This window comes from Pseudonaja textilis, chromosome 3 (assembly GCF_049901715.1).
Source record: "Pseudonaja textilis isolate UNSWEBS1 chromosome 3, rPseTex1.2, whole genome shotgun sequence".
NCBI classification, from domain to species: domain Eukaryota; kingdom Metazoa; phylum Chordata; class Lepidosauria; order Squamata; family Elapidae; genus Pseudonaja; species Pseudonaja textilis.
Genome location: NC_141992.1, coordinates 184,669,764 through 184,696,865, shown reverse-complemented (window position 1 = coordinate 184,696,865; position 27,102 = coordinate 184,669,764). Strand labels below are relative to the sequence as shown.

At 40.7% G+C, this 27,102-nt stretch overlaps 1 protein-coding gene and 1 long non-coding RNA gene across 4 annotated transcripts in view; one reads left to right on the top strand and one right to left on the bottom strand.

Moving 5' to 3' along the window:
• Positions 1 to 18,382, bottom strand: part of COLEC10 (collectin subfamily member 10) — a 72,067-nt gene extending 53,685 nt beyond the window's left edge. The window contains exons 1-3 of one of the 3 annotated variants that reach the window (XM_026703593.2): positions 17,852 to 18,382; positions 6,371 to 6,442; positions 2,293 to 2,364 (exon numbers count right to left, since the gene is read on the bottom strand). In XM_026703593.2, coding sequence (XP_026559378.1) covers positions 2,293 to 2,364; positions 6,371 to 6,442; positions 17,852 to 17,987 — 280 coding nt within the window. In that variant the 5' untranslated portion in view covers positions 17,988 to 18,382. The remainder of the gene's footprint in view (positions 1 to 2,292; positions 2,365 to 6,370; positions 6,443 to 17,851) is intronic. The other 2 variants (XM_087931655.1, XM_087931654.1) reach the window with 2 other exon arrangements.
• The window catches only part of LOC148126450 (uncharacterized), a 39,748-nt gene continuing 12,814 nt past the window's right edge, over positions 169 to 27,102 (top strand). The window contains exons 1-2 of the long non-coding RNA XR_015743289.1: positions 169 to 304; positions 14,666 to 14,729. This is a non-coding gene — a long non-coding RNA (uncharacterized LOC148126450). The remainder of the gene's footprint in view (positions 305 to 14,665; positions 14,730 to 27,102) is intronic.

The following is a 27,102-nucleotide window of genomic DNA, read 5'->3' as shown; positions in this document are numbered from 1 at the left end:
TAGCAACAGACATTTTTGGCTCGATTGTGGTCATAAGTCAAAGACAACCTGTACATTGGATTAAGTTCTACTGAATACAGTTGACTCTATTTTGGTCTACTGTAGTCTTGCCAAGGCAGGCTCTGAAAGCGTTTGTTTTCTGATAGCAAACTTCCGATTCTAATAGATGATCCATTAAAAGTTTAAAGACTTAGGAGCTAGATGTGCCTAGTACCTTTCTTTCTTCACGGAATCGCAGCAAAAACTGAGAGGGACAATAGCTGAAAGGAGTTAATGATATAATAAATGAATAAACCCAAAGTAGGTAGATTATGCATTTCACTTTTGGGAAGAGGAATTTTTTTTACAGGTTTTAGAGGCACTTAAGAAAATTACTTTAGAATAAATGGGAATTCTGAAGGTGGAAGGTTTGTTTTTAATGGGATTGCAATATATAGGAGGTGCAGTATACAGGAGGTTTTAACTTTCCTTCATTTTATAACAACCCACCCCTAGTTGCTATTAACCCCTGGCAGGATAAAAAGCTGAGTGGGACTTCTGTTTTTAAAGGAAAAAAGATAATTTCAATAGGACAATTGGAGATGAAAAGAGAAGGTAATCTGTACGAGCCTCAGTGGTGCAGTGGCTAGAGTGCAGTACTCTAGGCTACTTCTGCTGACTACTGGCTGCCTGCAATTTGGTGGTTCAAATTTCACCAGGCTCAAGGTTGACTCAGCCTTCCATCCTTCCAGGTGGGTAAAATAAGGACCCAGATAGTTGGGGGCAATAGGCTGACTCCGTAAACCGCTTAGAGAGGGCTGTGAAGCACTTGAAAGTGGTATATAAGTCCAAGTGCTATTGCTATTGCCATTTCTGCAATGTTTGCAGTGAAAAAGAGTACATACGTTTATAATTCTGCACTCACCACCGCATTCAGCATTAAGGGAATAATCAGCCAGTGGGAAGAAGGAATATATATGTGATGGCTGCCACCGTCATCTCCACCTCCATATGTTTTCTGTAACAAGCTCAGTCTTTCCATTTTTATTTTTGTTTTCCCCCACCCCCAATCTGCTTTGCATTAATCACATATCTCCCACAGTTGGTGAACAAACTGAAACTGAAAAGAGGTCAGGCATTTAAACAAACAAAACCCTGAAATTGGCTTCCAATTCAACTATGACGTTTTCACAAGGAAGAAACATAAACTTTTGGAATGGCTTTCACAATTCCTGGATTTAAATATTCCTAGAAATCTGTGGGGATATCTCAAACATGTAGTATATTGCAACAATATTTCTAAGGTAGAAGAGTTCTGCAAGGAACAGTTGGAAAATATACAACTAAAAGTAAAAAAAAAAAGGCACATACTTGGATACAATAGGAACGTGAAACAGTTGTTGCCAATTTAGATAAGGCCCCTGGAGCATTTTTATTCTTGAAATATTTGAGCATTGCATAGAAATGTGTATGTTGTTAGTTAATGTGTAAGTGAACTTGATAATGTCCACCTACCTCATAGCATGAATTCCCAAATGCCTATTAGCCAAGCTCCCAACAGAGCTGCATTAAGTTTGACTAGCCAACTCCAAAATTCCTGCTTCCATAGGGAAATCTCAATCCACACTTCTGTTCCCTTCAAAATAAAGTTGGCCATGTAGCTTTCAGGAGGTGTGGTTGATAGGGATGTACTGAAGGGGATGTGTTCAAGAGGGATGTAGGAACTGGGCTAGATTGACTGATCATTTAATTAATCTTGCTTGAAAGGATGACCTTCTGCATTTGCACTCCAATGAGTTACAGTCATCCTAGCACAGACTAGGAGCGTCCCATCATTGATTGGGATCTGAGAAGACTGCAACTTAATGGTGGTCTCTCCTTCATTGATGCCCATTGAAGAGATCTCTGACCATTCTGCTTTTTACATTTTTCAGCATTTGGTGAAGTGAACACAAGTGTGTCAAATGCTTGTTTTAAAATAAGCCCTTTAGTTATTTTTTTTCCTCCTTCTTCCATGTACTTTGCTCTTGTATTTCATTGTGCAGACACTAAATTATAATGAACTCAGCAGAGAACATTGAGGAAATTGAAATGCATGCTTATGAAGAGCTTTTCCAAAAACATAGACAATACTAAAAAGAGTCTGAATGGATTCATGTTGGTAGCCATGGAACAGGAAGCATAAGTTAACAGTACTTGTGTTTCGGAAATAAAAGCCTTCAGTTTCATTTGCAAACATAAATAGCAGGTGTTTTTTAAATTTTATACTGAGGTTTACCATCCAGTGAAGATGTGTGATTAATTAATACTTACCTTTCCTGCCAATTGGTCCAATTTTACCTATCATTCCTTGTTCACCAATATCTCCAATTGCTCCTTTGTTTCCTGAATTGGAAATACAATAAATAGAAGTTTGTTTCATTGAGTCTCAGAGCACAATTTAATTGTATTTTAAGGTACTGCACATTAATCAAACTAAGATCCTTACTATTTAGTAAGGCTGTATTACTATTATTCCACTCATTTTTCCTATTACTTCTCCTTTTCTACTTATAGTATAACTTTGTTGCTTGTATCTTTACAATTTATGTTGTTTTACTTAGTTTCCTAGTATGATTTATGTTGATTGATTATTTAGTATCCTATGACTATCACTAAGTGTTGTCTCTTGTGATTTATGATGAATGTATTTTTTTATGATGACTATGATCATGATTTATCATGTATAGCTTTTATGTACACTGAGAACTTATGCACCAAAGACAAATTCCTTGTGTGTCCAATCACACTTGGCCAATAAAGAATTCTGTTCTGTTCTGTTCCTGTTCTACTCTACTCTACTCTACTCTACTCTACTCTACTCTACTCTACTCTACTCTATTCTTGTAAAGGGCCAGGAATTATAGAGGTTGAATCAGAATTCTTCAAGTTTGGCAACTTTACCACTTCTATATTCCAATTTCCAGCATTCCATGCTGACTGAGGAATTCTGGAAGTTGAAGTCCACAAGTCATAAATTTGCCAAGCTTGGAGCCCCCTGCTTTAAATAATTCCCATTAGAGAATAACAATAGCACTTAAACTTATATACCGCTTCATAGTGCTTTACAGCCCTCTCTAAGCATTTTTCAGAGCATATTGCCCCCAACAATCTGGGTCCTCACTTTACCAACCTCAGAAGGATGGAAGGCTGAGTCAACCTTGAGCCGGTGAGATTTGAACTACCGATGGCCGGCAGTCAGCAGAAGTAGCCTGCAGTACTGCATTCTAACCACTGCACCACCAATGGCTTGTGTCCCCCCACCTCATTTCCACAATATTCCAGAAGTATTTTGCTGGTTGCCCTAAGAAAGAAGATGTTGGACTAAGATAACCATGTTCTAATCTAGCACTTCTCCATTAAAAGGAGATGTGCGTAGCTATGAAATGGTCAACGTTTTCCCTTCTAACTAGAGATCGAAGTGGGAGGGTTATGTTAGTTTATGAAAGCAAAATATGGAACATAGTGTCATAGACTGGAAGGGATCTGGGAGGTCTGCTAGTCCAACCCCTGCTCAAGGCAGGAGCTTACACCATTCCAGTCAAATGGTTGTCCGGTTTGTTTTTGAAATCCTTCAGCAATGGAGCACTGTCAACTTCAGAAGGCAAGCTATCCCATTGATTAATTGTTCTCTCTGTCAAAAAAAGTTCTCCTGAGTTAAAGTATTTCCTTTAACAATCTTCCACCCATTGTCCTGCCCTCTTGTGCTTTTGGGAATAAGTTGTCCCCTCTTCTCTGTGACAGGCCCTCTAGTTCTGGAAGACAGTTATCATGTCTCCCCCAATGCTTCTCTTTGATAGACTAGACATGCCTAGCCCCTCAACTCTTCGCCCTATGATTGATGATTAAGAAAGCACCTTTTCCAAGTACCCAATTGTTTTAAGAAAGAAAATTGTCACATACTCCTTTGCTACTCCACTTGAAAGGTGTTGCATATGCTTTTCTTGTCCATTCCAACAGAATGGAGCCCTTTTGAAGAGAGTTTGACTTTGATTTGTCTCCATTAATGTACCATGCTGAGCTGTCAGGTAACAGATGGCTGTCTCTCCCTTTCTTTGCACTCTTGTAGAAAAAAAAACAACAACATGACATTTCCAAGCTTATCTGCATCACTCAAAACTCCCTGCTGAGATGCTTGTAGGAGTGATGTTTTGGTCTGAAAAAAATATTCTTAAATGATGACTAAGAGGAAAAAAATATCATTAGATGTATATGCAACTCCCTCAGTGTTATTCTCATGCACAGATGGGTAAGACACACATGTCGACAGAGTAATTAAGAACCTAAAAAAAAGAAAACTGGATTAAACCCTATACAGACCAGCATTCTGGGTCACACAGTGACAATTAGATACACCTGGGAAGCTCACAAGTTTGAACTTGGATTGAGAGTCTCCTTCCCTTTTGTTTCCCAGCAACCAGCATTTTGAGCAAACTTGATGATTCAGAAGATAATAAATAGAGGAGTACAATACTTTGGATTTGATTTCTCTGCATTTGTGGAAAAGATACAGCTACTTTCAAAAGTAGCAGATACGAGTGGTTTTTTAACCTTTGCATCCTTTAAAATGCCATCTGCACAGCCAGTTTCAGGGGCCTCAAGGCATGGCTTCCAACTGTCCTAATAGTACTAGCACTTAGACTTATATACCACTTTAAAGTGCTTTACGGCCCTCTCTAAGTGGTTTACAGCCTATTGCCTCCAACAATCTGGATCCTCATTTTACCCACCTCGGAAGGATGGAAGGCTGAGTCAACCATGAGCCTGGTGAGATTCGAACTGCCAAATTGCAGGCAGTCGGCGGTCAGCAGAAATAGCCAGCAGTACTGCGCCACCACGTCTCTTAATAACAGGATCATATCTCCCCAGTTGTTTCTATTCTGGTCAGGTGTGAAAGACCAGATCCAGATCTGAAGGTCCAATTAAACTGATTTATTGCTAAACAGCCTATGCATAAAATTTTCCCAACTAACGGTGGGCACCTGCTTGGAGTTTGATAAGGGTCAATGGAATTCAAGGGATTTTGGACTTAGTCTACTTATGGCTACGTAAGGATTCGAGGCTGATCCCGCTTTTGACTCCACCCTCGCTTCTGCTACTCCTTCGGCTATATTCCATCCCATTTGGTCTGGCAAGAGGACCATGCTGTGGATACCATCAGTTAAGGAGGATCAGCGGTGGGACCCAGGAGGAAGGCCTTTCCTGCCATCTTGTGGAACATAATTCTGCCTGGCTAAGATTAGGTTAGCCTAGATCTTGCTGGCCTTTCACAAGGCCCTGAAAAACTTGGTTTTCTGACCAGGCCTGAAGTCCAGAAGCGTAATAAGACTCTGTTTCTTGGCTTTGTTGATGGTTATTTTATGCTGCTCGGCTGCTATGGGGTTTTATTTTGCTTTCAGGGTTCCAGCAGTTACCACAATTAAATCATGAGTCTAGAGCCAAACTTCCAAAACTAAACAGGATTTATTTGGGAATTAACATGTTGGCACTGCCTGGGTGTAGCCGACTCTGAGACCCATAATTCACTGTCACCCTTGACCCTGGTTTTCCCCCACCTCCTGGGTATATCATAATCCATATTCTCCAATGAGACACATCCATAGCCAAGAGTCATCAATCATGTTCTCCAGTTAGATTTTTGCGCGGCAGAAATTTCAGTCACCTAGTTACTATCTCTGAAAAATTATGAATGGAATGCACTTTCGATTTCCAAGCTGCTGCACTGCTCTTTCAAGCCACTTTCCCCCCTCCCTTTCTGTTAGCAACTCTAAAACGACCCTATAAATATTTTATGAGTTGACATTTATATTACATGTTTTATTTGCTTTTATCTATTTTATTACAAACAGCTAGAGTCATATTTGTGAGATAGATGGCTGTATCAATCAATCACTCAGTCCATCAATCAAACCATTTCTGAAATATTGCTAAAACTCTAGGGACTAGACGAAGCAGTCATCAACATTAATGAAAGGTCACACATTTTTTTTTATTTTAAAAATTACATTATTACTCTGGATAATTTTCTTTATAAGCTTCCTTTTAAATAGTTCCTTTCCTCCTGTGATTAAGAAGCAAGATAAGCTTGTCAGAGTGTAAAAATAATTTATGGAATAGCTGAGTTTATACAGTACACTTATCCAGATTAGGCGATGGTCTAATGGCTGCATTGCCATTACATACTAAACATGGATAAACCTGATTTTTTTAGGGCTTACGGCCCTGTCCCAACCCAGCCCATTAGGGTTAATTTAAGAACCAGGTTAAGCATGCAGCCAGTGTGTAACTCTGAAGTAGTAAGGGATCATTCCTATGTTTTTAACTGTAAAGAGAGTATTGTAAATTGTTTTACCTTTGGATCCTGTGGGGCCAAGTTTCCCAGTTTTTCCCATTTCTCCTTGGTCTCCCTTTTCACCTTCATCTCCTTCAGTCAGAAACAAAAAGAAGAAGAGGCAATGTGACAACAAAGTTTAGGTAATAGTGATCTGATTTTATAGAACATAAAATAACAGAGTTGGAAAGGTCTTGGAGGTCATCTAGTCCAACCCCCTGCTCGAGCAGGACAGTCTATTCCAGAGGTGGGTATTCAGCAGGTTCATGACCAGTTCTGGAGAACCGGTAGCAGAAACTTTGAGTAGTTCAGAGAATCGGCAAATACACCTCTGACTGGAGATTTTACAGTATCCTTCCCCTACCACGACTACCAAGCCATGCCCACAGAACCGGTAGTAAAAAATTTTGAATCTCACCACTGGTCTATTCCAACATTAGCTAGGATTTTGAAAGCAAGATGCCTGTTGGCTCAGCTCCTATTTTTTTTGAAATGCCAGGTCTTTCATAATACCTAAATTACAGAATAACAGAACTGGAAGGGATTTTAGAGGTATTCTCATCCAACCCACTGATGAAGGAGGAAACCGTATACCATTTCAGACAAATGGTTGTTCAATCTTTTCTTAAAACCCACCAGTGAACTGCATACTTCCTTGAGGATTTGTATATAAGTAGAGAAAATGCACTTGAAACAACGTGACTTTGGGATACCTAATCAAGCACCCATAGCTTCATCAGCACTTTCATATTTAGGATTCTAAATCTATGTGAAATGTTGACACTCTGTCTTCAGCATGCTCTTTGAATAGCTGGGAGAAGTGGTCAAAACATCAATTTTCCAGAAGAGAAAATGGATAATGCTGTTGTCAGGATTCCAGCAGTTACCTCCATCTAAATCATGAGTCTCAAGCCAAACTTCCAAAACTTAAAAGGGATTTATTGGGAGTTAAACTGTCCGGCACTGCCTGGATATAGCCAACTCCGAGGCACATAATTCATTGTCACCCTTGCCCCTGGTTTCCCCCCACCCTCCTGGGTGTACCGTAATTCATATTCTCCAATGGGACACATCCATAGCCAAGAGTCATCAATCATGTTCTCCAGTTAGAATTTTGCACAGCAGAAACTTCAGTCACCTAGTTACTATCTTTGAAAGCATTTATGGAATGCAGTTTTGGTTTGCATTGCTCCCCCCTCCCTTTCTAAAAAGACCATAGAAATATTTTATTAGTTGACAGCTGTCCATCCCCACTCAATACCCAACTCAATCTACCTGTTGCCCAGGCACAGTTCTCTAAGTACAAACATCAGTTATACTAAAGTGGCAGTTTTCCAAGGCTGGTAATGTTCAGATTTGTAGACTCCAACTCCCAGAATTCTCCAGCTGGCATGGCCTTTGCTAAGAATTCTGGGAGTTGAACTCCACACATTTGAAACTCATTCAACCTTGGAAACGTTCATTAGCGGCATGCCAGCTGTCTTTGAAAGCAAACACACACGCTTTGAAGAATTTATCATTAAAACCAAGAGGAACAGGGAGTGTGTGTCCATGGCTGGTATCCATGGGAACAAAAATGACTATTCTAGTACTGCAATCGATTGCTGATATAAAGCATGCTTGGCATACGTGCAGATGTGAATTAATATAATTCTGTACATTCTTCCTCCACAGATTTGATGTTTAGCTATTTAATTGAAATTTGTTTTCGGTGATTTGCCTTCCCTCTCTTTCATAAAGTCAATTACTTTCAATGACTTGAAAGAAACATCAGGCTTTAAAGAGAAAGTCTCGTGCTGAACATGAAATTTGCCTGCCTTGTAGTAATTCCTATGGTTGCTGAGATCTTCTGTGGGATAATAATGAACTAGGGAAGAGGGTGCCTGTGATGGCCCTTAAAATAAGGTAGGCAGGTAGGTAAGTGGGATGCCTGTATTTGGAGGGCCGATCTGGAAGGATTTTTGTGCCATACAGAACAGTATCTGTAGTTGGGATTCCCATCGTATAATAAGCCAGAATATTGTTTGTTTGCTTTTGGCTTGGTGATATTTGCACCTAGCCTTTTTTAGGATGTAAACCCAGTTTTATAGCTCATCAGGTTTGTCTACTCTGAGTGATTATGGCTTCTTTGGCATATTAGAGTTAAACCACACCCTCCCTAGCTTTTCTGCTCTGGGATCATCAGACCTAGGACAAAACCAGGGGTGGGATGCTACCGGTTCTGGCCAGCTCTATATAACCGGTTTTGTGTCTGCTGCTGTTTGGCCCACCCATCCACCCGGGCTCTTACCTGACCTTTATTTCCTGTTTGGTCAACTTCAGCTGCTTTGCACCGCACAACTAAAGTTGAAAAAGCAGTAAAAAAAGGTATTTTTCAAACGTTGCGCATCCACGCACAGCGCTTATCAGCTGTCCGGGCGGCACAGCTTTAGGTTTATTATACACGTGAGCAAAATGTAATCACTGAAATGGTAGTAACACTGGTTGAATCCCACCCCTGGACAAAACCCTTTGAAGGAAGCTGGATGAAAGTCTGTTTCCTTGAATATTCAGCTGTTAAATAAGAGAGTTCATAAGGAAAGGTAGCAAGATTTGTGCCTTGCTGCCCTCTTATGGTGTTTTGTGTTGTGATGTTTAAATTTTTTTTTAAACAACAGGCTTGGCATTCCTCAGCAAATTATGATGTGGGAAGTACATGGATACCACTATTATCCTTTTTACAATAATCAATAGTACAAGTCAATTCTGATTTGATCAGATTTATATCCCACTGAGTTCAACAGATTTATAGCTGAATGGTTTTGTACTGGGTGCAATGATGTCCTTTCTCCTTAAAGATAATTGACATCAGATTACACCTAACACTGAAGGTAGAGTTGACAACTCCACCTTGGATTGATTTTGAATTGTAGATATTATGGTTCAAGCACCTGGAATAATTTTTGGACTTGATAGTTTCTTCTCTTTCTCATAACGTATACCTAATCATCATGCTATTCTCTGTCAAAGAAAGCAATATTATGCAAAATGTGGAAAAGGAGTAAGAAAGAGTAAGCCAAATAAATTAAAAAGATGAGTTCAGGAAAAAGCAAGGGAATATAGCTAAATCGAGATTTAATGACAGCCATTATACCTCTCCAGATCTTTTGTCCTTGCAAACCATCCTTGGTTCATTGTATCTATGCATTGATTTCATACAAGGCCATTTTTCTTTAAATTTCAGAATAACAGAATTGGAAAGGACCTTGGAGGTCTTCTAGTCCAAACCCCTGCTTAGGCAGGAAACCCTACAGCATTTCAGACAAACTATTATCTAATCTCTTCTTAAAAACTTCCAGTGTTGGAGCATTCACAAGTTCCGGAGGCAAGTTGTTCCACTGATTAATTGTTCAAACTGTCGGGAAAATTCTCCTAAGTTCTGGTTGCTTTTCTCCTTGATCAGTTTCCACCCATTGCTTCTTGTCCTGCCCTCAGGTGCTTTGGAGAATAGCTTGACTCCTTCTTCTTTGTGGCAGCCCCTGAGATATCGGAACGCTTCTATCATGTCACCCCTGGCCCTTCTTTTCATCAGACTAGACATACCCAGTTCCTGAAACCGTTGCAGTGGATCATTGCAGTAAAGTGAGTCCACTTCACACAGACACACAAATAATCAGAGTTGGAAGGGACCTTGTAGGTCATCTAGTCCAACCCCCTGCCCAAGCGGGAGACCCTACACCATTTCTGACAAATGGCCATCCAATCTCTTCTTCAAAGTCTCAAGTGATGACCCTCACACAACTTCCGAGGGCAAGCTGTTCCATTGGTTGATCGTTCTCAGTGTCAGAAAGTTTCTCCTTATTTCCAGGTTAAATCTCTCCTTGTTCAGTTTCCATCCATTATTCCTTGTCTGGCCTTCGGATGCTTAAGAAAATAGCTTGACCCCTTCCTCTCTGTGACATCCCCTCAAATATTGGACGTCTGCTGTTATGTCTCCCCTGGTCCTTTTCTTCATTAGACTAGCCATGCCCAGTTCCTGTAACTGTTCTTCATATGCTTTAGCCTTCAGTCTCCTAATCATCCTGGTTGTTCTTCACTGTACTTTTTCTAGAGTCTCAATATCTTTTTTATAGTGTGGTGACCAAAACTGGATGCAGTGCTCTCGGTGTGGTCTTACTAAGGCTTTATAGAGTGGTATTAGTATTTCACTTGATCTCGATTGTATCCCTCTGTTAATGCAATTTAGGACTGCATTGGCTTTTTTGGCTGCTGCTGCACACGGCTGGCTCATATTTAGCTGGTTGTCCACTAAGGCTCCAACTTCATTCAACGACTTTACTTTTCAGAAGGTTTCAAAAGGTGACCACATGATCTTGGGACACTGCAACCATCATAAATACATGCTAGATGCCAAATTTCAACCACGTGACCACGGGGATGCTACAATGATCATAACATATAAGTGTGAAAATGGTCGTGAAATCACTTATTTCAGTGCTGTTGCAATTTCAAACAGTTGCTGAACAGATGGTTGTAAAGTTGAGGACCACCTACTGTATCAATGCTGGCTTTGAGCAAAACCATTGTAAAATGGTGCCACGTGACCATGGGGCACTGCAAATAACTGTAAATGCAGCCTTGTTGAGGAGTGCCTGACATGCAGTCATCTCTCTCTCTCTCTCTCTCTCTCTCTCTCTCTCTCTCTCTCTCTCTGTGTATGTGTGTGTGTGTGTAGGGGCAGCTGTCAGGACTTCAGAGGAGGGTTGTAAGTACCCTGTAAGCCAACACAATTCTAGGCTGCATAGGCAGAGGGATAGAATCAAGATCACGTGAAGTGTTAATACCACTTTATAATGACTTGATAAGGCCGCACTTGGAATACTGCATCCATTTTTGGTCGCCACGATGTAAAAAAGATGTTGAGACTCTAGAAAGAGTGCAGAGAAGAGCAACAACGATGATTAGGGGACTGGAGGCTAAAACATATGAAGAACGGTTGCAGGAACTGGGCATGGCTAGTTTAGAGAAAAGAAGGACTAATGGTAATATGATAGCAGTATTCCAGTATTGGAGGGGCTGCCAAAAAGAAGAGGGGGTCAACTGATTTTCCAAAGTACCTGAGGGCAGGACAAGTAGCAATGGATGGAAACTAATCAAGGAGAGAAGCAACCTAGAACCAAGGAGAAATTTCCTGACAGTTAGAACAATTAATCAGTGGAACAACTTGCTTCCAGAAATTGTGAATGCTCCAACACTGGAAGTTTTAAAGAAGAGATTGGACAATCATTTGTCTGAAATGGTGTAGGGTTTCCTTGTTGAGTAGAGTGTTGGACTAGAAGACCTCCAATGCCCTTTCCAACTCTGTTATTCTATTTGGGATTCTACTACAGGGACGTCTTGTCATAACTTTGAATGCTTGCTAAGTGACTGGTTGTAAACGGAGGACTACCTGAAATGTAAGCCTTGGTGTCCTTCACTTCTTGCAAACTTACTTTTTCCCTCTTGTTTTAACAGCAGTGTTTGTGCTCTCATCTGCTGTACCTCTTGCGGATTTTATTTCCTCCCGCATTTCATGCTGTGAAAAGCTTTGTTGCTTAATTTCTGCTGGATAATGAGAGGCAGGACATCTTTGAGTATAACACAAAGCTGGCCCTACTGCATAATGTGCTCAGGATGTTTTGTGAATTGGTTCTGGCAGGACAAGAAAACAGCAGGTCTCTCTCTCTCTAGGTTTGTCAAGAGCCAACTATTGGGAGTGTTGGACAGCTGGATTCTAACCACAATGGCCTGAAAGAACATTACCCTGGGCCACTGTTGAAAGTTTAAATGGCAGCTATGTTGCTCAGAGCAGTAAACTGGGTTTTGTTTGTTTTTGTAAAGCATGCCTCCGGCCTAACATCAACCATTGGCCTGGACAATTGCCTAGGCTGCTGAGTGCTGACATAGGCCACAGATAAGGGCTGACGGAAAATCGAGTTTCCAAAAAGTTTTTATTTTTCTTTCAGTTTCTAGCCCTTATGGAAGACATGTTTGAAGGTGTGGGAAGCCACCCCCTCCCAGAAGAATTAAATATTTTAGGAAATATTAAAAAGGCAGAATATTATATTTTCCTAAAGGAGAAATAGAGAAACAGAAAGTAGCCCCCAAGTCTTTCTTAATAGCCCCCAGCAGATATTTTGTGCCCATTGAGAAAGATTGGGCCAGCCTATCTACAAAACAAAAGACTTTCAGCTCCAGGATGATGGGATTAAGACATGATCTCTCAGGACATAATAGGATTAACCCTCTACCATCTAGCAGCAGAGCTCATCACATTGCACAATCTCCTGGGGACAATGCATCACCCTCCAGGCTTCAACCAAACTTAGCTCAGACAACCTACAGAGCCAGCTATGACCCTTACAACAGCCAATAGAATACATGTCCTTGCACAGGAATAGGAAGCTCAAGTGCAAAGCCTAAGAGAAGTTTTAAATACCCCTCATTCTCAACTCCATGTGATCAGTTGCCCAGAATCATACGTGCTTGGTGGTTCTGCTTCAACAATAAATGGACACTCTTTCCAATCAGCCTCCAGCCTCCATTTTGTTTCCAGTGCCTTTCTCCTGTCTTGGAACTGAACCAGATGGACATTTTTTTCCAACAAAAGCATATGGAGAAGGAGATTTTAACAATTAAAGAAGTTCTTGATTAGTATAGTCTACTAATCTGAGACAGAATCGCACGCAATCCCTTGTTGCTTTTCGATGCTAGAAGCAATGCAATCCATTTTGCCACACGTGAATTTATAGACATATAAAGAATATAGGTTACCTAATTTGCTCCTCTGTCTGCAGGATTAAAGTTTGGTAGCGAAAGAGCTCTAGCTTTTAGAAAATTTTAATTTCTTTCAAACATGGCCATCGTACAGCCTGCTCAAGAAGGGAGAGATGGAGAAGACAACAGGAAAGCAGTCCTGCCAGATTTGAGGATGTGGTGTTGAAGTCCTTCCCTTTCTAGCAAGGAATTTGGAATGTGGTAGCATCGGTTTTCAGAAGAGAATTTCTGCAGCTATGATTATTAGATGGGTAGTGAAGGCAGCAGTGACCACAAGAAACAGGCTTTGGAGGTGCCAACTGATGTCAAGGAGTTTATAATTGACATTTGTCAGAATAATGAAAGAGAAACCCTCCAAACACACCACACTAGTGTGGTGTACTCCCATTTTATCCCTCCCAAAATGCATTTGCTTATTTCACTTAAGATTCCATTCCAATCCTTTTGAAGTTCCTATTAAATTTCAAGGCACGTTGCTATTCCTCCACCTTCCCCCCAACACACCAAACTATTCACATCATTTTTGATGTGGAGGCCCAATCGTGCAATTACATCAATAGATCTTCCCAATTGGACATGCTTACATCCTTGGGGCAGTTCAGCAAGGGCATTGGAAATTACAGTCTGAATATTTGTTGAAGTCCCATAATTCAGAGGTAGCTGTGTTGTGTTGTTGTAGCAAAGACAAGGTCTCTTTGGACATTATAGATATGGAGAAAAGGAATGTAGCACCTTGTTTTATGAGAAAACAGGTTGCTTCCCATCAAATGAATTGGGAAATAATTAAGATTCTGTTCAAGGCATAAAAAGCCAACTTTATGAGTATGTCTAGTTTAATGAAAAGAAGGAATAGGGGAGACATGATAGCAGTGTACTGATATCTAAGGGGCTGCCACAAAGAAGAGGGAGTCAAGCTATTCCCCAAAGCATCTGAAGGCAAGAGAAGAAGCAATGGGTGGAAACTAATCAAGGAGAGAAGCAACCTAGAACTAAGGAGAAATTTCATGTTAGAACAATTAATCAGTGGAACAGCTTCCTTCCAAAAGTTGTGGATGCTCCAGCACTAGAGGTTTTAAAGAAGAAATTAGATTGTCTGAAATGGTGTGGGGTTTGCTGCCTGAGCAGGGGTTGGACTAGAAGACCTCCAAGGTCCCTATGAATAACTATTATTCTAACATAAAATAACTATGTTATTCTGAAATTTAAAGAAAAATGGTCTTGCATAGATACAAGGAATCAAGGATGGTTTGCAAAGACAAAAGATCTGGAGAATTATAATGGCTGTCATTAAATCTCAATTTAGCTATATTCCCTTGCCTTTTCTCTATATCTTCTTTTTAATTTATTTGGCTTACTCTTTCTTACTCCTTTTCCGCATTTTGCAGAAATTCCAACTCTGTTCTGTTTTCTTCTGTTCTGTTCTGTTTTCTTCTGTTCTACGCTATTCTACTCTACTCTACTCAGATCAAAGGAAAGCACTGGAATAAAAGTAATGCAATTTATGATTTGCCTTAAATCCAGGTGACCAGGATTTGCTGATGTGTTCACCAGGAGCTGAGCCTGATTTGAAGGCTGCCAATGAAATGTAAGTTAGTCTTCTCTATTGTGTTCCCCCATAGCTACCTTGGCTGTTAAAGTTGGAGCAAAGCAAAATCAACTCCTTTGAGCTGTGGTACTAGAGAAGGTTCCTATGTATTTATTGGACAGACTTCTGGGTTAGCCTGAGCTTCCATTATATCCCCCTTACAAAGGAAACATGACAGGAAAAAGTTTATATACAGTGTATATCTATCTATCTATCTATCAAGCCCCCACCCAATCAAGTCACACCCCCACTAGCAGTTAAAAGGAAGAAGCAGCTGCAAGCTCACATCACTCTGAGAAGCACAGAGCCGAAGACACAAGCCTGAAGATGATGAATGAGACTTCATCGAAACGTTGCCTAGATACTTCCAATCTTACACAGGAGAAAACCCAAATAACCAAAGATCCACATATCTATCTATCTATCTATCTATCTATCTATCTATCTATCTATCTATCTATCTATCTACCTACCTATCTATCTTTGGTTATTTGGGTTTTCTCCCGCGTAAAATTGGAAGTATCTAGGCGATGTTTCGATGAAGTCTCACTCATCATCTTCAGGCTTGTGTCTTCGGCTTTGTGCTCCTTGGAGTAATGTGAGCCTGCAGCTGCTTCTTCCTTTTAACTGCTAGTGGGGGTGTGACTTGATTGGGTGGGGCTGTGTTCTGATCCACATACAAATACCCACAAAAACCTCAGAAAATGTATGTATGTATGTATATATATATATAAATATATATATATATATCCTTTTTATTCTGTTATGAGGAACTGTTTCTTATTTTGCTTTTAAACATCTTCAGAAGAAAACAAGAATCACTTCATATTTTATATTGGAATGGAATACTGTAGTTCTGCAAATTTGAGTTTAATATCACATATATTTGAATTAGATCATTTCTAAAAGCAGTAACATTTTCTTCCAGGTTTGTGTGACAACCTGGACAAAGTTGAGCTGATTTAATTGACAGTGGAGAACTGATGGTGTCACATACGCGTTTTCAATTTATTTTCATCATTTAAGAGTCTTAGAAGTTCTTATTCATAGCCACCAGGGGGCAGACTTAAACCCTCCATTTGAGCCCTTACTGCCATGCTGTTTTATGTTATTCATCAGCAACCAGAGGGAGATGAACCTGTATACTACACTTGAGAGAATTTTACTTGAGAGAGAGAGAGAAAGAGAGATTTTACTTTTATTTTTATCTCATTTTCTTCTATAAGTAACTTTGCTATAAGTCAGCATGGATTGTGGAGATAATCAGATTGCCCATGCCACAGGATTCTAGTTGTCAACTCTCACAGAGAAAAAGTTTTTAGTTAAATACACTTTTACTAGAATCAATGAATTATGTGCTCTGTTTAAATGCCAATGCTGGATTTTTAATCTGTTTATTTAGCTAGCTTGATGTTTTGCAGAACAGCTTAGGAACAAATCCCCTCTTCAAGCAGTTTGTAATTATCTGAGTTTCCTCTGCTTGCAATCTTTGGGTACAAATTCCATCAAATACAATCAGATTGCAACAGTAAGAGTGTGCCTAATATTGCCACTGAGACCACCCATTCACCAGAGAGATGCTGCAGGTAGTCCTTGAGTTACAACTATAATCCGAGTCTGGCAATTAGGGTCATAAGTTGTGACAGCCATAAAGCAGGTCACTGTGTGACCGAACCCAATTTTACAGTTTGTTTTCCCTGTGGTTGTTAAGCAAATGCGAAGGTCGTAAAGCTGAGGTTGGTTACACAAATCCTGTGTTGTTAACCAAACCTATGGGATAGCCAGCCGAACATTTCAGTCTTAAATATGTGAACAGCACAGATTTGTGCCCTGTGGTAAGATGGATGGATGGATGGATGGTAAGTAGTAGGTAGGTAGGTAGATAGATAGATAGATAGATAAATAGATTGATAGAAAGACAGACAGACAGACAGACAGAGAGACAGACTGACTGACTGTCTAACTGACTGACTGATAACAAATATAACAATCAGAGTTGGAAGGGACCTTGTAGGTCATCTAGTCCAACCTCCCGCCCAAGCGGGAGACCCTACACCATTTCTGACAAATGGCAGTCCAATCTCTTCTTGAAAGTCTCAAGTGATGGTGCTCCCACAACTTCTGAAGGCAAGCTGACTGACTGACTGACTAGCCACTGGAATATGATCTCCTGCCTGATCAGAGGGTTTGATTAGAAAGTCCTTCCAGTTCTATTATTCTGAGATAGATAGATAGATAGATAGATAGATAGATAGATAGATAGATAGATAGATAGATAGATAGATGATAGATAGATAGATAGATCGATTGATCGATAGATAGATAGATAGATGATAGATAGTTGATAGATAGATAGATAGATAGATAGATAGATAGATAGATAGATAGATAGATAGATAGATAGATAGATAGGCAGGCAGATAAATAAATACATAAATAAATAAATTCATAGGCCTATTGCTATTCCTACAGTAATCAAGACAAATATTGTTTGCAACATAAAAGTTACACAGTACAGGGCCTTCCAAAATCCACCCATTATAGCATTTAGTTCAAAGCAAAATCTTTTCCAGAATTGTTAAATGTGAGTTTATAATCAGAAATTCTAGGTAAACATGCTGGGGCTAACAGCTGCCCTTCATTGGAATTAAAACATTTGCACACTTGTTTTCTTTGCCAAAAACCACCCTCAGGAAATGTTACAGGCCCATCGGATGATGACAGCAGCCAGATCGATGAAAATATTCGAATCCTTAAATGCAACGATTAATTGGAGGAAATTATGACATTTGAAAGATTCATTAATTCATGCCATAATTCCTCAGTCGAAAATTCCAATTTTCCTTTAACCAGCTTAGGCTGGTTTGTTTTGTGCCTATAAGATGTGCTGGACGGCTCCACGAATAAACCTTTTCAAGCTTTTGCACTAAAAATAAAGTTGAAAGCTTACATGATAAGCGACTCAGCTACATTATCACCGCAGGAAGCTGCTGGAAAGCTGGCAACCTTGTTTTCCATTTCTTATGGCATAAGAGCTTGCAGGAGGAGAGGAAGAGAAGGAGAGAGTAGAATCACAGAAAAGGCATTTGTGTTTTACCTCAGAAATCTTTCTAGTGCCTCACCTTTCGGTCCAGGTAAAATGGTATGCGTGGAACAGATCTCGGCTGTCTGTCGGCTGCCATCTTCTAAGCCAAATATTTGAACCAGGAGAAGAAACAACACGAAGAAAGTTTCATGTTTCCACCCTTGCTTCTCCATGGCTGAGCTCCACAGGAAATGCCCTTCGTTGTTCCACTCTCAATAATCGCTAAAATAAGATTTCTCATATAACTCTGGAGAGCAAGATAAATTGAAAATTCTCTTTGATTGCAGCTTTGAAAAAGGCACTGAAGAGGCCTATTAGGGTGCGCGTTGACGTGGGTTTGAAAAGCGAAGAGTCGCAGAGTCGAGATCCGGCATTGTCCAGCAGATTTATGCAGCTGTGACAGTTGTTTATTAAACTTTATCAGTTGGCTGTGAAATATTTAAGAGCAAGCAGGCTGCAAAGAAGAATCTTGAATGCCTATGCCTGCCGCTGTTTTGTTTCTCTGCCTGCTCTCCAAAGGACCAATTCCTGCTTTGTGTTTGCTGAGCAAGTATACTACCAAAAACATGAATCCTCAACTTACAATAGTTCATTTAGTCTTCGACTTACAACAGTTCATGTAGTGACTGTTCAAAGTTACAACGGCACTGAAAAATGGGACTTATGACCATTTTTCATGATTTTTGCAGCATCCCCATCCATGATCAAAATCCAAATGCTTGGCAACCGGTTCATATTTATGACCGTTGCTGGGTCCCAAGGTCATATCATCACCTTTTGCAACCTTCTGGCTGTCAGGATTCTGGCACTTAATCCCATTTAAATCACAAGTCTCGAGCCAAACTTCCAAAACTTAAAAAGAATTTATTGGGAATTAACATGCCAGCACTGCCTGGGTGTAGCCGACTCTGAGACACGTCATTCATTGTCACCCTTGACCCTGATTTTCCCCCCACCCCCCTGAGTGTATCATAATTCATATTCTCCAATGAGACACATCCATAGCCCAGAGTCATCAATCATGCTCTCCAGTTAGAATTTTACGCGGCAGAAACATCAGTCACCTAGTTACTATCTTTGAAAACATTTATGGAATGCAGGTTCGGTTTGCAAGCTGCCACATTGCTTTCCCCTCCCTTTCGATTGGCAACTCTAAAAGACTATAGAAATATTTTATGAGTTGACACTGACAAGCCAAGTCAATGGGGAAGCCAGGTTCATTTAACAACTGGGCTACTAACTTAAAAGCTGCAGTGATTTACTTAACAATGGAGGGCAGAAAGATATGAGAAAAATGTCACAAAATCGGGCACCATTCACTTAACAATCATCTTGCTTAGCAATTGGAAATTGTGGAGCCAATCAGAGGTGGTATTCAGCAGGTTCTGACCAGTTCTGGAGAACTGGTAATAGAAGTTTTGAGTAGTTCAGAGAACCGGCAAATACCACCTCTGACTGGCCCTGCCCCCATCTCTTCTCTGCCTCCCAAGTCCCAGCTGATTGGATGGGTCTTCTTTTGTTGCCCTGCACAGGAGAACGGAGCTGGAAAGCAGGTTAGTGGGGTGGGGGTGGGGGAATGGGGATTTGGTAGCATCCTTCCCCTGGAGTGGAATAGGAACGGAGATTTTACAGTATCCTTCCCCTGCAACACCCACAAAGCCAGGCCCACCAAGCCATGCCCACAGAACCAGTAGTAAAAAAAATTGAATCCCACCACTGGAACAAATTGTGGTTGTAAGTCTAGAAACTCACTATATGGGGGTCCTAGAGATTCTCCCCCTATCCCAAACCCTGCTCTGCTACTTCATGGTGGAAGAGGTTGTTTTTTTTTCCTCCAGGATGAGCACAAGCTACTAGGAATCTATACGAATCGTATATGCTCCCAACAGAGTTGCCCAAGGTTTGAACAGCATCTTGGCTGCCCACCTATATTGATACAGTCGCAATACTATATAGTGGAGGCAAAAGATACACTTTTGTGACAATAGCAAATGCATCGTTTAGCATTGTTTAGCATGAGCCATGACGGCGCAGTGGTTAGAGTGCAGTACTGCAGGCTACTTCTGCTGACTGCCAGCTGCCTGCAATTTGGCAGTTCAAATCTCAGCAGGCTGAAGGCTGAGCCAGGTGAGATTTGAATTGCCAAATTAGAGGCAGCCAGTAGTCAGCAGAAGAAGCCTGCAGTACTGCACTCTAACCACTGCGCCATCGTGGCTCATGATACACTTGTTTAAAGGTTTATTTTAGCCAAATCTTGTGAACAGAGTTTGGAGCAATTTAGAAAGTTAAGCCTTGAAAAGAGAAAACTGAAGTGGCAATTACAAAAGACAGAAGACAGGCTCATGCTATACTGCAGATTCTGGTTCAATGTTTGAAGAAAAAGAACTTCTCAACAACAAAAGCAATTTGGTAATGCAGACAGATGGTTGACTGTCCTTCGTTGGATGTGTCCAATGGGTGAAGGATTAATGTGTGAAGGATGAGCTGTGGTGGCGCAGTGGTTGGAGTGCAGTATTGCAATTTGGCAGTTCGAATCTCACTTGGTTCAAGGTTAACACAGTCTTCCATCCTTCCGAGGTGGGCAAAATGAGGACCCAAATGGTTGGGGGCAATAGGCTGACTCTGTAAACTGCTTAGAGAGGGATGTAAAGGGGTATTTAAGTCTAAGTAATATTACTATTGTGCATGAGAAAGCAATGGTAAATCATTCCTTTATTTTATAGAAATATACCTACTCATCCACAACCACACATCCACAGACACACGGACAAAAATTATGAAATGATTGATGATTCTGGGAGAAAATCTATCTGTGTGGCTGCGAAGAGTTCTCACAGACTTAATGACACCGTATCAATCTGGCATGAGGGGGAATATTAATTTAGCCTGCATTTTTCCCTGCAACCATATGTATTTCTGCCTGTTTGAACCAACATGATAATTCAAAGCTTTATTATTTGAAATGTGAAATTCTCCTGTTTTTTTGTAGTGAAATTGGCCACATAAAAATATAGTAGGGAAAGACTGTAGAAAAATTGCAACAACAATACAATAACATCACTGTGGGATTTTTGTTGGTGTCTGCATCAAAATGCATAGACATTGGCACAACTGAGAAACCTAAACAAAATTGAAAAATGGAGAAAAATAAAAAATGATTAATTTGTCCTTTCTTTGTATATGTCTGGTAGCGTGTCACCTGCCCCTAAAGTATCCAGGATCTCAATTATAAGGTAATGTGTTTTTTTTAAAAAAAAAATCGGGAATATTGGATAATTTCAGACGGCTGGGATTATTTTCAAACGGCAAGGGAAAACTGTAAACAGGAGGGTATTTCCAGTATCACCTGGTGTGAATTCATGCTCCTCAAATCCAGAGAGAAAGTTAATGAAGGCTAACTTTCTTTCTGGGATAACAGAGTTGGAAGGGACCTTGGAAGTCTTCTAGACCAACCCCTCTCCAATCTCTTCTAAAAATCCTGCAGTGATTTAAGCCATATTATCTGTAACATAACTGAGGCGAAGGTCTGAGACATTCTTTTCTTTTATTTATTTGTTTGATTTGTCAATCGCTTACAAGATAACAGGTATAAGTATAAACATGAGTAAGAATACATGAAATAGGTCCGAATAAATGGGGACAATAGGACAGGGATGGTAGGCACGATGGTGCACTTATGCACGCCCCTTACGGACCTCTTAGGAATGTGGGAATATAGAGGATGTTTTTAAGAAGACTCTAGTCTCTCGTTTATTTGAAATGGTATAAGTTCTCCTGCTTGAGGGATGGACTAGAAGATCTCAGCATTCCCTTCCAGCTTATTCTATTCTATTCTATTTCATTCTATTCATCAGTTCTGACCTGAGAGTCTTAGAGAGTTTCTATGTAAGTGCACAATTCGAAGTATGTCATAGTTTTTGCGCAGAATATAATGGAAAAAAAAAGTAGAATAACCATGCATCGTAACTCAAAGTCTACATAGTACCATATCAACAAACAGTAGGCGGCAATGTGTTGTTATCAGAGTGCAAGATATACACTTGCATTCTCAACGCTAATGTAAATACGTTCCCCCTGAATTTCCAAAATATATCTTTACTATGCAGAAGACAGGAAATGAGAGGAGAGCTGTTCTCTTCTGGCTTAAAATAAATCTTAACTTTCATGACCCATTAAAGCTCAGAAGGCAAGAGCTACCCTGGGAAAGTATTTCCTGCTTAATTTTTAGTAAACATTCATGCAATTCCTTCTGGAGTGCATGTTGTCTTAAGAAAGTGGAACATTGAGTTTCCTGTCGTAGCTGTTTTCAAATGGTTCGTTTAATCAGGGAAAGATTAGACATCCAATGGCAATGGCACTTTGGATAGATTGTGTCCAGACGAATTTATAGAGGCACAGAAGTGAATAGTGAACATTGTGCTGGGACTAAATAATGAAGAGAGAATCTGGTTATGTGTCAACTCATAAAATATTTCTATGGTCTTTAAGAGCTGCCAACAGAAAGGGAGTGGGGGGCAGTGTGGCAGTTTGCAAACCGAACCTGCATCTCGTAAATGTTTTCAAAGATAGTAACTAGGTGACCGAAGTTTCTGCCGTGCAAAATTCCAACTGGAGAGCATGATTGATGACTCTTGGGTATGGATGTGTCCCATTGGAGAATCTGAATTATGATACACCCAAGGGGTGAGGGAAAACCAGGGTCAAGGGTGACAAGGAATGATGTGTTTCAGAGTTGGCTACACCCAGGCAGTGCCGGCATGTTAATTCCCAAATAAATCCTTTTTAAGTTTTGGAAGTTTGGCTCGAGACTCATGATTTAAATGAGGGTAACTGCTGGAGCCCTGACATTATGATTACTATTATTTATATATCTATTTATGACTTGCAAAGCTACCTAGTCAGCCTTCCCCAACTTGGGGGTGAGAAAATTTTTGTTGCTATGGGATGGAGAGATTCTTTTTAAGACCAGGATCTGTTAATGGTTTAATTGCTTTGTATATACTTGTGAAAAGGCTGCAAATGGCTCAGTGGTTAAGAAGCTGAACTTGTCCACTGGAAAGCTCACAGCCCAGGTTCGAGACCCAAGGGCTGTAGGATGGGGTGAGCTCCCATTACAGGTGGGTCTTGACTTATGACCACAATTGAGCCCAAAAATTCTGTGGCTAAGTGAAACACTTGTGAAGTGAATTTTGCTCCATTTTGCAACCTCCCTGGTCACAGTCGTTAAGTCAATCCCTGCCATTGTTAAGTTAGTAACATGGTTGTTAAGTGAATTGGGCTTTCCCATTGGCTTTGCTTGGCAGAAGGTCACAAAAGGTGATCGTATGGTGGGCACTGCAGCTGTCATAAATATGAGTCAGTTGCCACAGGTCTGAATCTTGATCACATGACCGTGGGGATGCTGCCACAGTCATAAGTGTGAAAAGCAATCTTAAGTCACCTTTTTCAGGGTCGTTGTAACTTTGAACAGTCACTAAAGAAACTGTTCTAAGTCGAGGATTACCTGTACTTTCCCCAGCTCCTGCCCACCTAGCTATTCAAAAGCATGAAAATGCGAGTAGATAAATAGGTACCACTTTGGTGGGATGTGTTATAGTGTTCTGTGTTTTGCCATACGCTCTGCACTGTGGCATGATGTCATGCTGGCCACATGACAGTGGAAATGTCCTTGAATAACACCGGCTCCCTCATCTAAGAAATGGAAATGAGTACCATCCAGTGGTGGGATTCAAAAAATGCTACTACCAGTTCTGTGGGTGTGGCATGGCTTGGTGGGCGTGGCTTGGTGGGTGTGGCAGAGGAAGGATACTGCAAAATCCCCATTCCCTCCCCACCCCATAACCTGCTTTCCAGCTCCATTCTCCTGTGCAGGGCAACCAAAGAAGACCCAGCCAATCAGCTGGGACTCGGGAGGCAGAGAATAGATGGGGACGGGGCCAGTCAGAGGTGGGATTTGCTAGTTCTCCGAATTACTCAAAATTTCCACTACCGGTTCTCCAGAACTGGTCAGAACGTGATAAATACCACCTCTGCTTTGCATACTTGTGATGGGGGGGGGTGGGCACTTAATTTTTTTCATTTTTTTTCTTTTATCTGCTATACTTACTTTTATCTCCTATACTTATCTGCTTTTCTTTCTTGCACTTTGTATTTTTTCTTTTTAATTTTTGGGGTACTTTCTATTAGTTTTTATTTGTATAATTATAACTGTGTAATTGTAATCTCTAATATAATTATTATTAAAAAATAAATTTCCATGATCTCAATTGTTTCTTCTGTTTGAACACGCTCTCCTGTTTAACTTAACCCTTGCAAGACCATATAAACTTTTGTAAATAATGGGATATAAATGTACACACAACCTTATGTCTGACTCTAGAAAGGTAGAACAATTCCTAAATCAACGTTTTATGAATGAGAACCTAGTAGAATAGATGGAATTTGTTTGGATATAGCGATTCTCAGTTTCAGATCCAGGATTAAATCATGTTTTGGGGCAAAAGTAAGTTCAGTAGATGTTTTATACTATGAAATGGAAATGAAGGTTCTTTGGTGCTCTCTGAGATTAGTTGTTTTCTTGCAAACATTTCACTACTCAAACTAGGCAACATCATCATCATTCTTCACTAAGCTTGACTTAAAAAAGACACTCTTTATTTTTACAGTGCAATATTCAATCAACACTGTTCAGTCTTTTGAGATCAGCCAAGAAAATCCTATGAGAAGGCCAACATTGACAGAATCAATGCACAGCCAAGGAGAGTTAAACTTCTATATTATTTTCAAACCTGCTATCTTGAAGATCATGAATTCCCAAGTTTCATTTTCAGAGTTGTCCCAACACAACATCTGGGATATGAAATCCCCTGTTCAATATAACATTTCATACAAATGATTATCCAATCTCTTCTTAAAATAGTTGGGAGCATTCACAACTTCTGGTGTCAAGTCGTTCTACTGATTAGTTTGTTCTCACTGTCAGAAAATTTCTTCTTAGTTCTAACTTGGTTCTCTCCTTGATTAGTTTCTTGTCCTGCCCTCAGGTGCTTTGGAGAATAGACTGACTCCCTCTTCTTTGTGACGGCCCCTGAGATATTGGAACACTGCTATTATGTCACCCCTAGCTCTTCTTTTCATTAAAATAGACATACCCAATTCTTGCAATGGTTCTTCATAGGTTTTAGCCTCCAGTCTAATCATCCTGGTTGCTCTTCTCTGTACTCTTTCTAGAGCCTCAACATCTCTCTATAGTATGGAAACTAAAACTGGATGCAATACTGCCAGTATGGTCTTGCCAAGGCATTATAAAGTGGCATTAACACTTCACATGCTCTTCATTCTATCCCTCTATTACTGCAGCCTGGGACAGTATTGGCTTTTTGGGCTGCTGCCACACAGTCCTAGCTCATATTTAAGTGATTGTCCACTAGGACTCCAAATTCCCTCTTGCAGTTACGACCACAACTTCAGTGGTGGAATTCAAATTTTTTTACTACCAGTTCTGTGGGCATGGTGGGGAAGGTTACTGCAAAATCCCCATTCTCTCCCCACACCACTAACCTGCTTTCCAGTTCCATTCTCCTGCGCTGGGCAACAAAAGAAGATGCAGCCGATCAGCTGGGACTTGGGAGGCAGAGAATAGATGGGGGCAGGGACAGTCAGAGGTGGGATTTGCTGGTTCTCTGAACTACTCAAAATTTCCCCTACCGGTTCTCCAGAACTGGTCAGAACCTGCTGAATATCACCTCTGCACAGCTTGCAGAAGCAAAGTTATAGTAGTTCAGTCTGTCTGAACGGTGGTGATCCAAATATCTTACTCCATTTATTTCTTTTGCTTCTATTTTATTCGCTTGCAAAAGATGTGCAACATGGCATCGTCTCTGAGCACGCTTGCCAGCCACTCTTAAAGGCTGGTCATATCATCCTAGGCAGCAAAGAAAGAGAAGGAAAGACGCAGCTCTACATTAAGACCAGGGAAAGACACATGCTTGGCATGCTGACATGGAGGAAGGAGGTTAAATGAGAACAAGTCTGCAGGAGAGCAAAGGGAGGAGGTGAGTGAAAAACACACGTTGTGATGTCAACAGCACAAAACTGTGCTCCTCGTGGGCTTGAATTGCAACATCACGTGCAAGTAAGCCAAAGGCAGAATTTCAGATGGATTTCACTGTGATGAGACCATGGCTTGCTGCAGACGTCCAAGAGAGGAGAATGACCCAATGGCAGTGACGCGGACAGTTAGTCCAAACACAGTTCTCTCGTTCAAGCAGCCATTACTGGCCCCGACTTGCTAACCATGAAGCAACAGACCTGAGTGATTCATAGGGTAATTGTAAGCTTTAAGGACAGAATATTTTGCCTGAAGGTACTTTCTGCTGAGTTGGAGACTGCACATTGGGGCACTGAACTGTGAGTAAGCAAGACAGCTGTATATTCCACAGACACAAATATTTCACCCATATTGAATGTCCATATATATGCCCCAAATCCCTCACAGGGTGGTACTATTATAACTTTTAATAGATTTAACAGATAAGCAGAGTTTGGGGGGACCTTGTAGGTCATCTAGTCCAACCCTCTGCCCAAGCAGGAGACCCTGCACCATTTCTGACAGATGGGAGCCCAATCTCTTCTTGAAAGTCTCAAGTGATGGTGCTCCTACAACTTCTGAGGGCAAGCTGTTCCATTGGTTGATTGTTCTCACTGTCAGAAAGTTTCTCCTTGTTTCCAGGTTAAATCTCTCCTTGTTCAGCCCATCCATTATTCCTTGCCTGGCCTACAGGTGCTTTAGAAAATAGATTGACCCCCTCCTCTCTGTGGAATTCCCTCAAATATTGGAAGACTGCTATCATGTCTCCGCTGGTCCTTCTCTTCACTAGACTAGTCATGCCCAAGCTAGTGCTAGGCAATGGTTCTCAATGGTTCTCAACCTTTTCTTCACCACAGAAGCCCTTTAACAGAGGTGGGTATTCAGCAGGTTCTGACCAGTTCTGGAGAACTGGTAGCAGAGAATTTGAGAAGTTCAGAGAACCCGCAAATACCACCTCTGACTGGAGATTTTGCAGTATCCTTTCCCTGCCATGCCAACCAAGGCACACCCACAGAACCGGTAGTAAAAAATTTAAATCCCACCACTGCCCTTTAAATATATTTTGTGGCCACGGACCCCCAAGACTTAAGATTTAAATCATAAATCATTTCTTCAAGCCTTCATGGACCCCCTGTGATGACATCATGTCCCTTCACGGGTCTGTGGGCTGTAGGTTGAGAACCATTGAGCAAGGCTAC